Source organism: Pristiophorus japonicus, chromosome 12 (genome assembly GCF_044704955.1).
Source record: "Pristiophorus japonicus isolate sPriJap1 chromosome 12, sPriJap1.hap1, whole genome shotgun sequence".
NCBI classification, from domain to species: Eukaryota; Metazoa; Chordata; class Chondrichthyes; family Pristiophoridae; genus Pristiophorus; species Pristiophorus japonicus.
Window position 1 is genome coordinate 144,791,012 of NC_091988.1, and position 13,778 is coordinate 144,804,789.

Genomic DNA, 13,778 nt, shown 5'->3' on the forward strand with positions numbered 1-13,778 from the left:
GCAAACTTTTTTCAAAATTGGACCTGACCTCAGCATACATGACCCAGGAGCTGGCGAGTCAGTCGAAGAAGCTGACCAGCATCACGACACACAACGGGTTGTTTAAGGACAACAGATGTCCGTTTGGGATTCGTTCAGCCACCACGATTTTTCAGCGAAATATGGAAAGCCTCCTCAAGTTGATTCCAAGGACAGTAGTTTTTCAAGACGACATCCTCATCACGGGTCGCGATACTGAAGAACACCTCCACAACCTGGAGGAGGTGCTACGCAGACTGGACCGGGTAGGGCTGCGACTGAAAAAGGTGAAGTGCGTCTTCTTAGCTCCAGAGGTAGAATTCCTGGGGATGCGGGTAGCAGCAGACGGGATCAGCCCTACTGCGTCCAAAACGGAAGCGATCCAGAGAGTAGCCAGGCCCCGCAACACGACGGAGTTGCGTTCGTTCCTGGGGCTCCTGAACTATTTTGGTAACTTTCATCCCAACTTGAGCACGCTGTTAGAGCCGCTACACGTGCTCCTACGCAAAGGTCGCGATTGGGTCTGGGGGGACAGCCAGGAAAGGGCTTTTGATAGAGCACGTTTGTTATGCTCCAACAAACTGTTAACGTTATATGACCCGTGTAAGAAACTTGTTTTAACGTGTGATGCTTTATCCTATGGGGGCAGGTGTGTGTTGCAGCATGTGAATGCCAATGGTCAATTGCCGCCGGAAGCTTATGCCTCCAGAATTTTGTCCCAGGCAGAAAGGGGCTACGGGATGGTAGAAAAGGAAGCACTAGCATGTTTAATGCAGTAAAAAAAGATGCACCAGTACCTGTTTGGCAGGAAATTTGCACTGGAGACAGATCACAAACCCCGAACGTTCCTTTTGGCCGACAACAAGGCCATAAATGCGAACGCATCGGCCCGCATACAGAGGTGGGCACTTACGTTAGCCGCTTATGACGACACAATTCGGCACAGACCGGGCACTGAAAACTGCGCTGATACACTCAGCAGGCTCCCACTAGCCACCACTGAGGGGGCAACTGAGCATGATGCTGAGATGGTCATGGCTGTTGAAGCTTTCAAAAGCAAAGGCTCACCTGTGACAGCCCGTCAGATTAAAGTCTGGACAAATAAAAACCCGCTACTGCCTTTGTTAAAAATGTGTCCTGAATGGGGACTGGGCAGCCACGTACAGGGCATGCCCTGAGGAATTTAAACCATTTCATAGGTGCAAGGATGGACTCTTGATTCATGCCGATTGGCTACTGTGGGGAAACCAAGTAGTCATGCACCAGATGGGCAGAGAGGTGTTTATCAGAGAACTTCACAATGAGCACCCGGGCATTGTCATGATGAAGGCAATTGCCAGGTCACACGTTTGGTGGCCAAGGATAGATGCAGACCTGTAACTTTGTGTTCACGGGTGTAACACGTGTGCTTAGCTGGCAATGCACCCAGGGAAGTCCCTCTTAGCCCCTGGTCCTGGCCCGCCAAGCCATGGTCATGCATCCATGTGGACTACGCAGGTCCTTTCACGGGAAAAATGTTGACGCCTGCTCCAAATGGATTGAGTGTGCCATTTTAAATTCAAGCACATCCTCTGCCATGGTAGAAAGTCTATGGGCAATGTTCGCCGCCCATGGTCTACCGGATGTCTTGGTCAGTGACAATGGCCCGTGCTTCACAAGCACTGAATTCCAGGACTTCATGGCAGGCAATGGAATCAACCATGTCAGAACGGCACCGTTCAAGCCGGCCTCAAACGGCCAGGCGGAACGAGCAGTGCAGATAATCAAACAGGGGATGCTCAGAATCCAAGGGAGTTCCCTACAAAGCCGCTTATCACACCTCCTGTTGGCCAATAGATCCCGACCACACTCGCTCACAGGGATTCCACCCGCAGAGCTGCTAATGAAAAGGACGCTCAAAACCAGGTTATCCCTTATACACCCTACTATGAAAGAAATTGTTGAGAGTAGGCATCAGTCACAATGTGACTACCATGACAGGAATGCGAGGGCATGATGTATTGATGTCAATGGCTGTGCTTTTGTCCTTAATTACGCTGCAGGCCCCAAATGGCTTGCACTGTGATTGCCAAAGAGGGGAATAGGGTTTTGGTAGTTAAACTTACCAATGGACAAATCTGCCGCAAACACGTGGATCAAACTAAAAGGAGATTCAGCAACCCCATAGAAGAAGCAGAGGAAGAACACAACGTAGAGTTTACTCCACCACAGGTGACCAAACACCGGAACCAAGTGGAGGAGAGCCCAGTCACTGTGGGCAGTCCGGACAGGCCTGAGGCATCGCAAACAGCAGATACTCAGGCCAGCGCCCAACAACCGGAGCCCCAACTCAGGTGCCCTACCAGAGAGACCTAACCTGTGATCCCAATAAGACTTTGGGGGGGAGGTGATGTCATGTATTCAACTATCATTGTAACCCATGTATAAGCTGACCTAAGTTGTACACCTTGAGAACATTGACCACAAGGGGGTGAACTTGTGGGAGACAGTCCTAACCTGGATTTTCAGGTATAAAAGGGGAAGCTCCACCCACCTTCATCACTCGAGGTCTTGGTAATAAAGATAATTGGTCACAGAGTGACCTTCTCTCAAGTATGGGCCTCATGTGCATTTATACTATCTAGTAAGGACATATCACTTCCAGTCTTGAACAATGCAAATTTGAAACCAATGACGACAGTGGAACAACACCCAAATACTGATGTAATTATTTTTTGCATTCTGAAGCGAGGTAAGAGGGCACATTTTTACGTCCAATTCCAATGGGCGGGAGGTGGGAATTGTGAGCCCACCGAACGCCGGATGGATTCAGTGTGAGGCCTGATCACCTTTATGATCAGGCCTCAGTCAAATACTTTCGGCAGTATAAATGCTGACAGGCAGCTCACTAATCGAGGGTGGGTAGATGTGGGGCTGGTTGTGGGGGGGGGGGGGGTGGCGGGAGGGGCAGTGCGGGGAGGTAGTCTAGTGAACTCCTCTGCTGAATCAAGCTGAAAGTGGGACCTTCAAGGGGGGTGAACAATCTCGAAGGGGCGGGGGGGGGACACTACACAAGGAATGTCAGCTGATGGGTAGGAGGAGCACTCTTGCACCTCTGGGCCCCACGAAAATCAGTGCCACAGCGAGGTTTTTCTTCTGTTTATAGAGCCGCCTGCAGCGGTCCCTTTACTAACGGCTGGTTTGTCCATTAAATGCTCCACTGTCGGACAACAAAATAGAATTGGGATCCTACTTATGGTGTGTAACCCTGATTTGCACACTGTAGTTTGTTTTCTATCCCGATCGCAGCAGTTGAATTTGGTGGGAATGGGACGGAAAGTGCTACGCCACAATTTTACAGCCTGCTATTACTTTATTCCAACTGGAATCAGAGATGAAAATCGGCCATGTGGAAACAATAGCTTTCGATTTCCATGGAGCGAGTGGCGTGCCCTGGTGCAGGAGAAATGGTTTGGACAGTGATACACCTACTGTTGCCCACCTTTACCATTGTAATTAGGTGACCTTTACGAACGCCAGGCTTTCTTCTGGTGCAGCGGACACTGGTACCCATTCCGTCAGTGGAATGGGGCTCAGCAATATTGTCCCCAATTATTTATTTCCAGATCTTCTGTTTCTTCCCCTCCCTCCATGTCTAGGTAAGGTGTAGTAATTGAATGGTCACATCTGTCAACAAAGTATGTAGTCCATGGTAACTATGGGCGAATTGTGCATGGGTTGAAACATGGGGATCGACTTTAGTCTCCTGATGTAGGATGAGCAAGTGGGCAGAGCAAAATGAATGGTCGCAGGTGGAGTCAGGGGGACATGCCTGACATTCTGGGCCACCCTTTATTGCATGAGTCAAGTTAGCTGCCAGCATAAAACATGCTCGCTGCAGAGAGCTTGCCAATTAGGGAATGTCAAATCAAGTGCCGCAGCAGATTATTACAGGCCTGCAGCAGAGTAAAGTGGCTTTATAGTCTTTCTTTCCAAAGTGGGGCCGGGGCAACATTCTGCAGCAGCAGGAAGATGTCCAGTGGCAAGGTGAATTCCAAAAGCTTTGCGCTTTCAGCTGTGGAGATGCTTGTGAAGCAAGTTTGTGAGAGAAGGATGTCCTTTCCCCTCGGCGAGTTGCAATGCGAATTGGTGAATGGGTCGAGCGAGAGGTGTCACAGCGTGTGAACGAGATCAATATTTACATCAGGACCTGGCTGCAGAAACCAATGTAATAATCGCACCAATGTAGGAAATCTCCTTACATCTCCTACTTTTCCTATTCAGCCCCATGTGACCCTACCTTAAGTCACTTCACACTTCATCGTTTCCTTCTCTGCTTCCATGGTTGTCCATAAGTTAGCTGGGAAAATTTCATCGTACCTCCTTTCTGCTGTCACTCACATCATCAAAACTGCTACTCCATTTACTTACATCTCTCTCTTGGCTACTTCATTCTGTCATCATGCACACTGTGGTAAGTTAGCTCATGCATAGCAATGGTTGAATGCCCTTGCTCAGGGCACATATTTAACCACTTCAACTCTTCTTGCAGGGGAAGCTATCACACAAAGGAGGGAGACAACCAGCACAGATGGTGGTCCTGCCTCCTATAAAAAAAGGCCAACATTGATAGTGTAACTAGACAAGGCAGTCAGCTTTCGAGAAGGTGAAGCTGGAGGCCTGGGCTCACAGCAGAGATTGTGGGCCTCTCCCCTACCTAAGAACATAAGAACATAAGAACATAAGAATTTTGAACAGGAGTAGGCCATCTAGCCCCTCGAGCCTGCTCCGCCATTCAATAAGATCATGCTGATCTGGTCGTGGACTCAGCTCCACTTACCCGCCCTCTCCCCGTAACCCTTAATTCCCTTATTGCTTAAAAATCTATCTATCTTTGACTTGAAAACATTCAATGAGCCAGCCTCAACTGCTTCCTTGGGCAGAGAATTCCACAGATTCACAACCCTCTGGGAGAAGAAATTCTTTCTCAACTCGGTTTTAAATTGGCTCCTCCGTATTTTGAGGCTGTGCCCCCTAGTTCTAGTCTCCCCCGCCAATGGAAACAACCTCTCTGCCTCTATCTTGTCTATCCCTTTCATGATTTTAAATGTTTCTATAAGATCACCCTTCATCCTTCTGAACTCCAAGGAGTAAAGACCCAGTCTACTCAATCTATCATCATAAGGTAACCCCCTCATTTCTCGAATCAGCCGATTGAATCGTCTGTGTACCCCTTCCAAAGCTAGTATATCCTTCCTTAAGTAAGGTGACCAAAACTGCACACAGTACTCCAGTTGCGGCCTTACCAATACCTTATACAGTTGCAGCAACACCTCCCTGCTTTTGTACTCCATCCCTTTCGCAATGAAGGCCAACATTCCATTTGCCTTCCTGATTACCTGCTGCACCTGCAAACTAACCTTTTGGGATTCATGCACAAGGACCCCCAGGTCCCTCTGCACCACAGCATGTTATAATTTCTCCCCATTCAAATAATATTCCCTTTTACTGTTTATTTTCCCAAGGTGGATGACCTCACACTTTCCGACATTGTATTCCATCTGCCAAACCTTAGCCCATTCGTTTAACCTATCCAAATCTCCTTGCAGCCTCTCTGAGTCCTCTACACAACCCACTTTCCCACTAATCTTAGTGTCATCTGCAAATTTTGTTGCATTACACTCTGTCCCCTCTTCTAGGTCATCTATGTATATTGTAAACAGTTGTGGTCCCAGTACTGATCCCTGTGGCACACCACTAACCACTGATTTCCAACCGGAAAAGGACCCATTTATCCCGACTCTCTGCTTTCTGTTCGCCAGCCAATTCTCTATCCATGCTAATACATTTCCTCTGACTCCGCGTACCTTTATCTTCTGCAGTAACCTTTTGTGTGGCACCTTATCGAATGTCTTTTGGAAATCTAAATACACCACATCCATCGGTACACCTCTATCCACCCTGCTCGTTATATCCTCAAAGAATTCCAGTAAGTTAGTTAAACATGATTTCCCTTTCATGAATCCATGCTGCGTCTGCTTGATTGCACTATTCCTATCCAGATGTCCCGCTATTCTTCCTTAATGATAGTTTCAAGCATTTTCCCCACTACAGATGTTAAACTAACCGGCCTATAGTTACCTGCCTTTTGCTTGCCCCCTTTTTTAAACAGAGGCATTACATTAGCTGCTCTCCAATCCGCTGGTACCTCTCCAGAGTCCAGAGAATTTTGGTAGATTATAACAAATGCATCTGCTATAACTTCCGCCATCTCTTTTAATACCCTGGGATGCATTTCATCATGACCAGGGGACTTGTCTACCTTCAGTCCCATTAGTCTGTCCAGCACTACCTCCCTAGTGATAGTGATCATCTCAAGGTCCTCCCTTCCCACATTCCTATGACCAGCAATTTTTGGCATGGTTTTTGTGTCTTCCACTGTGAAGACGGAAGCAAAATAATTGTTTAAGGTCTCAGCCATTTCCACATTATTAAATCCCCCTTTTCATCTTCTAAGGGACCAACATTTACTTTAGTCACTCTTTTCCATTTTATATATCTGTAAAAGCTTATACCTCTCACTCACCTCCTGAATACCACAACCTCATGTGCCATAATGCTGCCAGTGATTTGGTATTGACACCACACCCTAACTCTTGAACCGCTCCTCTTTTTCTAGGGCTATCAGACAACTTAGATATTAGTGCCAGGCTGATTGAAGATGAAAGCCTAATAAGTGATACAACATTACTCACTTATACTATGCTGAGCACCAACACAGAAATTGATATCCCATATGGCTTAGCAAGTTGAAAGGAGTGCTCTGAGAATTCAGTGAGCACACATGAAAAGGGACAGGTGAAGGTGACAGGAAAGATCAATGGAAGGCTAGCTCAAATCCTAGCCTAGAAGAGGACAGAGATGCAGACTTTGGAGCTCAACATTTAAAAAAAGGATGATTCTGTACACGAGCAATCGCTGAAGATAGCAAAAAGGAGTTAGATGAAGTCCTTACTACTAGGGGGATCAAGGGGTATGGCGAGAAAGCAGGAATGGGGTACTGAAGTTGCATGTTCAGCCATGAACTCATTGAATGGCGGTGCAGGCTAGAAGGGCCGAATGGCCTAATCTTGCACCTATTTTCCATGTTTCTGTTTCTAATTGTCTGCCAAAAGCTTCCAAAACACATTGGATAATATGGTGGAGCATACTACATGCTTGTGTGGGGATCTCGTACATGGACTCAACCTCTTTCAGTCAATCAGCTACTGTGGGGTCTACTGTAGCTGCAAGCCCTCTGAATGAGTCACTGTACCAGTAATAGCATCTCTCAGAGATGTTCATACTGAAGCCATACAAGTCCGAGACTCAGGCAGGGTGAAGGTCAAATAGATGGGTGCTTCATTTGGTCAGTGACCTCGGGGAGTCTGCCCTTCCACAGATCAGTAGGAGTGCTGAACTGCAGTTGAGAAACAAGGGCAGTTGTGTAATGTGAATGGAAAATGGTACCATCTTTCATGATGGCAAACCACTGTACCCTTGTAACCCCCTCAGCAGGGGGTAGAGATTGTGTGCGTAAGTCAGAATTGGGTGCAGTGTGACATGTAGAATCATAATTTGAACAAATTATTCCGTACTTAAAATGTTCCCGATGTGTGCACCTGCTGCCAGTGCATATACCTGATCCAATATGGCGGGCGGCGCACTTCCAACTGGAAATGTGTGCATGCTTCTTGCCCGCCATATTGGAGGCCATTTAGCGCTATAAAAATGGGCACAGTGCAGCTGAATTTCTATGTTAATACATTTGTAAATATTAATTTAGGTTTTAATGACTGACGGGAACATTTACAGCAGCCTGTCTTTGGTTCACTAATCTATGGTATATCAGTTACATTAAAAATAAATAATAGAGCAACTTGTGACTGTGTTCTACATGTTTCTCATTCGGGATAGAAGAAATGGAAGATGCAGTAATTCTAAAGAGGAAGGAATGAAAAAAGACAACTTCTCAAAAGTTAACATTGTCATATTGTATGGTTCAGATTGAGTTGCTTCTTACCTGATTTTATTTTTAAAGTATTTATCAGGATCAGTAGCATTAAATTTTGTCAACTCAATGGCTGACTTGAGACCTTCTACTACAGTAACAGTTACTTCTGAAGGGTAGATCACAGGTGGATCATTGGTGTCATGCACAGTGACAACTACAGACACACTGTCTGCTTTTTGTTCATCGATCATTTTTGAACAAGTAAAAAATGGTTCCTCATTTTCGACAGAGATCTTCAGTTTTCTATTAGGACCACCTTCATAATCTAAATGCTGTAATATAAGAAAACAAAATACCACTCAGCAATATCTGTTCAGGTAGTTCAATAAAAAGTTATCTTGTTCGAACAAAAAACATTTTCCACGAGGTGCCTAACGTAAATATTAGGCACTGCAATATTTTTCAGTTCCTGGCTTGTGACAGCAGTGTATGTGTTCGGATGGGTAGCAAAGCAGGTAAACAACAATGCTGGGCACTGTCCATATTCCTCTAATAGAAAATATCATTTGCAATTGTAGAGCATGTTGTTCTTCAAACTGAGACCAACATCATTTATTACTTCAAATTAAATTTACCAGCTAGCTCAAGTGCAGTTTTTAATTTGGAACCTGAAATATAACCATGAAGGAGCTGAGTGCAAATATATTGCATAAATCCTTCATCAGGCAGCAAGCTCAACTCACTTCTATCACATAAGTGATCTAGGTGATAATCATGGCTCAGTTGTAACACCTTCGCCTCTAGGTAATAAGTTTGTGGATTCAAGTCCCACATCTGAGACTCAAACACATAATTTAGGCTGATACTCCAGTAATGAGAGAGTGCTACACTGTTGGAGGTGCCATTTTTCAGACGAGATGTTAAACTGACTTCCTGCTCTCTCAGGCAGATGCAAAAGATCCCACGGCACTATTTTGAAGAAGAGCAGGGGAATTCTCCCTGGTGTCCTGGCCAAAATTTTTAACTCTCAACCAACACCTAAAAACAGATTATCTGGTTATTATTACATTGCTGTTAGTGGGACCTTAATATGTGCAATTTTGCTGTCACGTTTCCTACAATGATTACACTTTAAAAAGTATTTAATTGGCTGTGAAGTGCTTTGGGATATCTATTTTCTGGGGGATAGAAGAAGCTAAGTGTCGTTTTTCCCATAAAGTAATTTGACGAATAAAATCTGGTAGGTATCTCTAAAGCAAAATGTTAAGTCCCAATACATTGTATGCACAATCTTACCTATTCCTGGTTCAGCAAAAAACATGGATTATAAATTAATATTACAGTGGTAAATATTAACACTACTAAATAATGTCAACTGTTTACCTTAACAAGAGATAAAATTCCATCATTTGTTTCTGGATCAGTTTCAATCTTGTAATGCCCATGTTCATTTCCTTCAATTATTGTATACTTTGCTCTCCAGGTTGGTGTATTGGGAGTGTCTTTGTCAGTGACACTTACTCTAAGCATAACTACATGTTCATCATTTTCCTCTACTTTAGCTGAAAACTGAAGATTGCAATAAGCATTTATTAAAACTTCATCTCTTTTGATTTTCATAAGTAAAAATTCTAATGGTCAGTAACCAAACCAATTAAAGTCTAATGGTGCATTTCACGTATGGGGCCAATTTTTGTCTTCAGATCTTTGTCCATTCTAAATAGCTTTGATATTCAAAAGTGCACATCAAATACAAATCTCAAATCAATTTTCCAGTTCAAGACTATTTGCATAACTCCAGGTGCAAACTCAGATGCATCTAGCGATGAGTGGTGAGAGAGGAAAATTGCATATGTGTAATTTAAGTAAGGCAATATCAGCTTTCTCTGCAGATTTGAGTGCCAGCTCAGGAAGTGGGTGGGGCGTGGGGGAGGGGGGGAGGGGCACAGGACATCTCATGGGTTGCTTGAGTAACAGAGCATCCCTCCAATAGGTCCTTCTCTATCTTTAAACAGGTCAACCCAGAAGATCAACATTAGCAAATACATTGGTTCTGGTAAAGGGAACTAGGGACAACAAATATCATTAATGACAATTGACACAAAGCATAAATGCCAGCAGGAAAAAAAAACTTTAACAAGACAGCCTTAAAAAGCCTAAAACACTGATCTTGAAAATATGTAGGTCTTTTAAAGGCCTGAAGGTCCACCCTGTTGTGTATGGAGAAAGAGCCAGACTGAACACTGTGAGCTTAAAGTAAAGTGTGACCTTAGTCTTTTATTGCAGGTCTCCAGAGTGCCTCTCCAACCTGTGAAGCCTTCTTAAATACCTGTGCTCTCAAGAGATTAAGGGATCACTTGGGATTCCAGGGGATGAGCCCTCTGATGGCTGTACAAAGTAAATACAAGTCCACAGAAATAACAATACTCCCCCGCAAAGTCAATAGTATAACTATTTACAATGTGAGTCGATCTGGGATCCTTCTTGCCCTGGTTGATCGTCTCGATGTGAAAGCTGGTGTTGTTGAATCATTTGTTGGGCCCTCGCTGGGCTGCTGTGCAGCTGGGCTTGCTGTGCTGCCTGATGTGTTGGGCCCTGCAGAGCTGCTGTGGATGGTGGGTTCTGCTTCGTGGTCAACCGTGGTGCCGGTTGCCACTGGTGTGTTGTTGGGAATCAAAAAAGGTAGGGTCCAAGGTGGATTGCTCAGGATAGTCCGTGAATCTGAGTGTGATTTGGTCCGAGTGTTTCCGGTGAATGAGTCCATTTGAAAGTTTGACCCGAAGCAACCTGCTCGCCTCTTTGGCCGCGACAGTGACGGGAAGCCACTTGGGACCTTGTCCATAATTTAATAAAAATACAGGATCATTGATTTCAATCTCGCGTGACACATTTGCGCTATCATGGTATGCACTTTGTTGAAGCCGCCTGCTCTCTACCTGTTCATGTAGATCAGGGTGAACTAACGAGAGCCTTGTCTTAAGTGCTCTTTTCATGAGCAGTTCAGCAGGTGGGATCCCAGTGAGTGAGTCGGATCTCGTGCGGTAGCTAAGCAGGACTCGGGATAGGTGAGACTGCAGTGAGCTTTCAGTTACCCTCTTCAAGCCTTGCTTGATGATTTGCACTGCTCTCTCTGCCTGACCATTGGATGCAGGTTTAAATGGGGCAGATGTGACATGTTTCCCGTTACGGGTCATGAATTCTTTGAACTCAGCATGGCCCGTTGTCGCTCACCAGGACATTGGGTAAGCCGTGTGTGGCAAACATGGCCCGCACGCTTTCAGTAGTGGTAGCGGACGTGCTAGCCGACATTATCTCACAATCAATCCACTTGGAGTTCGCGTCTACAGCCACAAGGAACATTTTACCCAAGAATGGGCCTGCATAGTCGATATGTACCCTAGACTACAGTTTGAAGGGCCAAGACCATAAACTTAGCGATGCCTCCCTGGATACATTGCTTAACTGCGAGCATGTATTACATCTGTGAATGAAAGACTCTAAGTCCGCATCGATACCGGGGCACCACACTTGGGATCTGGCTATCGCTTTCATCATTACAATGCCTGGGTGGGTACTGTAGAGGTCATTGATGAAGGTGTCTCTGCCCTTCTTGGGGACCATTACTTGATTGCCTCACAGAAGGCAGTCTGCCTGTATAGACATTTCTTCTTTGCGCCCTTGGAACGGCTTTATCTCTTTCTTCATTTCCACTGGGACATTGGACCAGCTCCCGTGAAGCACACAGCTTTTGACGAGAGATAATAAGGGGTCCTGGCCTGTCCAGGTTTTGATCTGCCGGGCAGTGATGGGTGATTGCTCACTCTCAAATGCTTCCAAAACCATGGCTAGATCTGCGGGCTGCGCCATTTCCACACCCGTGGTGCCAATGGCAGCCTATTGAGATCATCGGCGCAGTTTTCTGTGCCTGGCCTGTGGTGGATGGCGTAGTTGTATGCAGTCAATGTGAGCGCCCATCTCTGGATGCGGGCTGATGCGTTGGTATTTATCCCTTTACTCTCGGAAAACAGGGATATAAGTGGCTTATAGTCAGTTTCCAATTCAAATTTTAGCCCAAACAGGTATTAATGCATTCTTTTTACCCCATAGACACACGCTAACGCTGCTTTTTCAATCACGCTGTAGGCTCTCTCAGCCTTAGACAGACTCCTGGATGCATAAGCAACCGGTTGCAGTTTCCCGAAATCATTAGCTTGTTGCAATACACACCGGACGCCTTATGACAACGCATCACAAGCTAGTACCAAACGCTGACATGGATCATACAACACAAGCATTTTGTTTGAGCATAACAATTTTCTCGCTTTTACAAAGGCATTTTGTTGGCTTTGCCCCAAACCCATTTGCCCCATTTTCATAGTAAGACATGTAGTGGTTCTAGCAGGGTGCTGAGACCCGGTAAGAAGTTACCAAAGTAGTTCAAGAGTCCCAGAAATGACCGCAGGTCCGTCACGTTCTGTGGCCTCGGTGCGTTCTCACTTTCCTCCGTCTTCGCGTTGGTGGGCCTGATGCCATCTGCCGCAATCCTCCTTCCCAAGAACTCCATTTCAGGTGCCAGGAAAATGCACCTGAGCCCCACGCGGTTGAGTCGACTAAGAACATCCTCCAGGTTCTGCAGGTGCTCGACTGTGTTCCGACCTGTGATCAAGATGTCGTCCTGGAAGACCACGGTGTGCGGGACTGACTTCAGTAAACTTTCCATCTTTCTCTGGAATATCGCCGCCGCTGATAGGATTCCAAACGGGCATCTGTTATAAACAAAAAGACCTTTATGTGTGTTGATGCAGGTGAGAGCCTTCGATGATTCCTCCAGTTCCTGCGTCATGTAGGCTGAAGTCAGATCCAGCTTCGTGAACTTCCTCCCGCTAGTGTTGCAAAGAGGTCGTCAGCCTTTGGTAGTGGGTATTGGTCCTGCAGGGAGAAACGATTGATAGTTACTTTGTAATCGCCACAGATTCTGACAGTGCCATCTCCCTTGAAGACTGGGACAATAGGACTGGCCCACTCGCTGAACTCGATCGGTGAAATGATGCCCTCTCTTTGCAGCTGGTCTAGCTCGATCTCAACGCTTTCTCTCTTCATGTATGGTACTGCTCTCGCCTTGTGATGGATGGGTCGCGTCCCCGGAATTAGGTGGATCTGCACTTTTGCTCCTTGGAATTTCCCGATGCCTGGTTCGAACAGCGAACAAAATTTGTTTAAGACCTGGGCACACAAAGTGTCGTCAGTGGGCGATAGCGCTCGGACGTCATCCCAGTTCCAGCGTATCTTTCCCAACCAGCTCCTGCTGAGCAGCGTGGGACCATCGTCCGGTACCACCCAGAGTGGTAGCTTGAGCACCGCTCCATCGTAGGAGACTTTTACAGTAGCACTGCCGATTACAGGAATCAGTTCTTTCGTGTAAGTTCTTAGTTTCGTGCGAACTGGAGTTAAGACTGGCCTTGAGGCCTTGTTGCACCACAAACTTTCAAAAGTTTTTTTGCCCATGATGGACTGGCTCGCGCCATGTCCAGCTCCATTGACACGGGAGTCCATTTAGTTCAACATTCAGCATTAGCGGGGGACAATTCGTGGTGAATGTGTGCACCCCATGCACCTCTGCCTCCTCTATCTGAGGCTCTGGTTCGTCGTGATCCTCCGTGGATCTGTCCTCTGCAACATAGTGGTTTGCAGGTTTAACAGGCTTAGCAGCTCGCCTGCACACTCGTTGGAGGTGTTCTATTGTTCCACAGCCCTTGCAAACATACTCTTTGAATCGGCATGCATGGAA

The 13,778-nt window shown here is 46.0% G+C and overlaps 1 protein-coding gene across 1 annotated transcript in view; it reads right to left on the bottom strand.

Moving 5' to 3' along the window:
* LOC139276876 (cadherin-like protein 26) overlaps positions 1-13,778 on the bottom strand; it is a 108,554-nt gene that overhangs the window by 51,590 nt on the left and 43,186 nt on the right. The window contains exons 7-8 of the mRNA XM_070894874.1: positions 9,374-9,559; positions 8,060-8,322 (exon numbers count right to left, since the gene is read on the bottom strand). Coding sequence (XP_070750975.1) covers positions 8,060-8,322; positions 9,374-9,559 — 449 coding nt within the window. The remainder of the gene's footprint in view (positions 1-8,059; positions 8,323-9,373; positions 9,560-13,778) is intronic.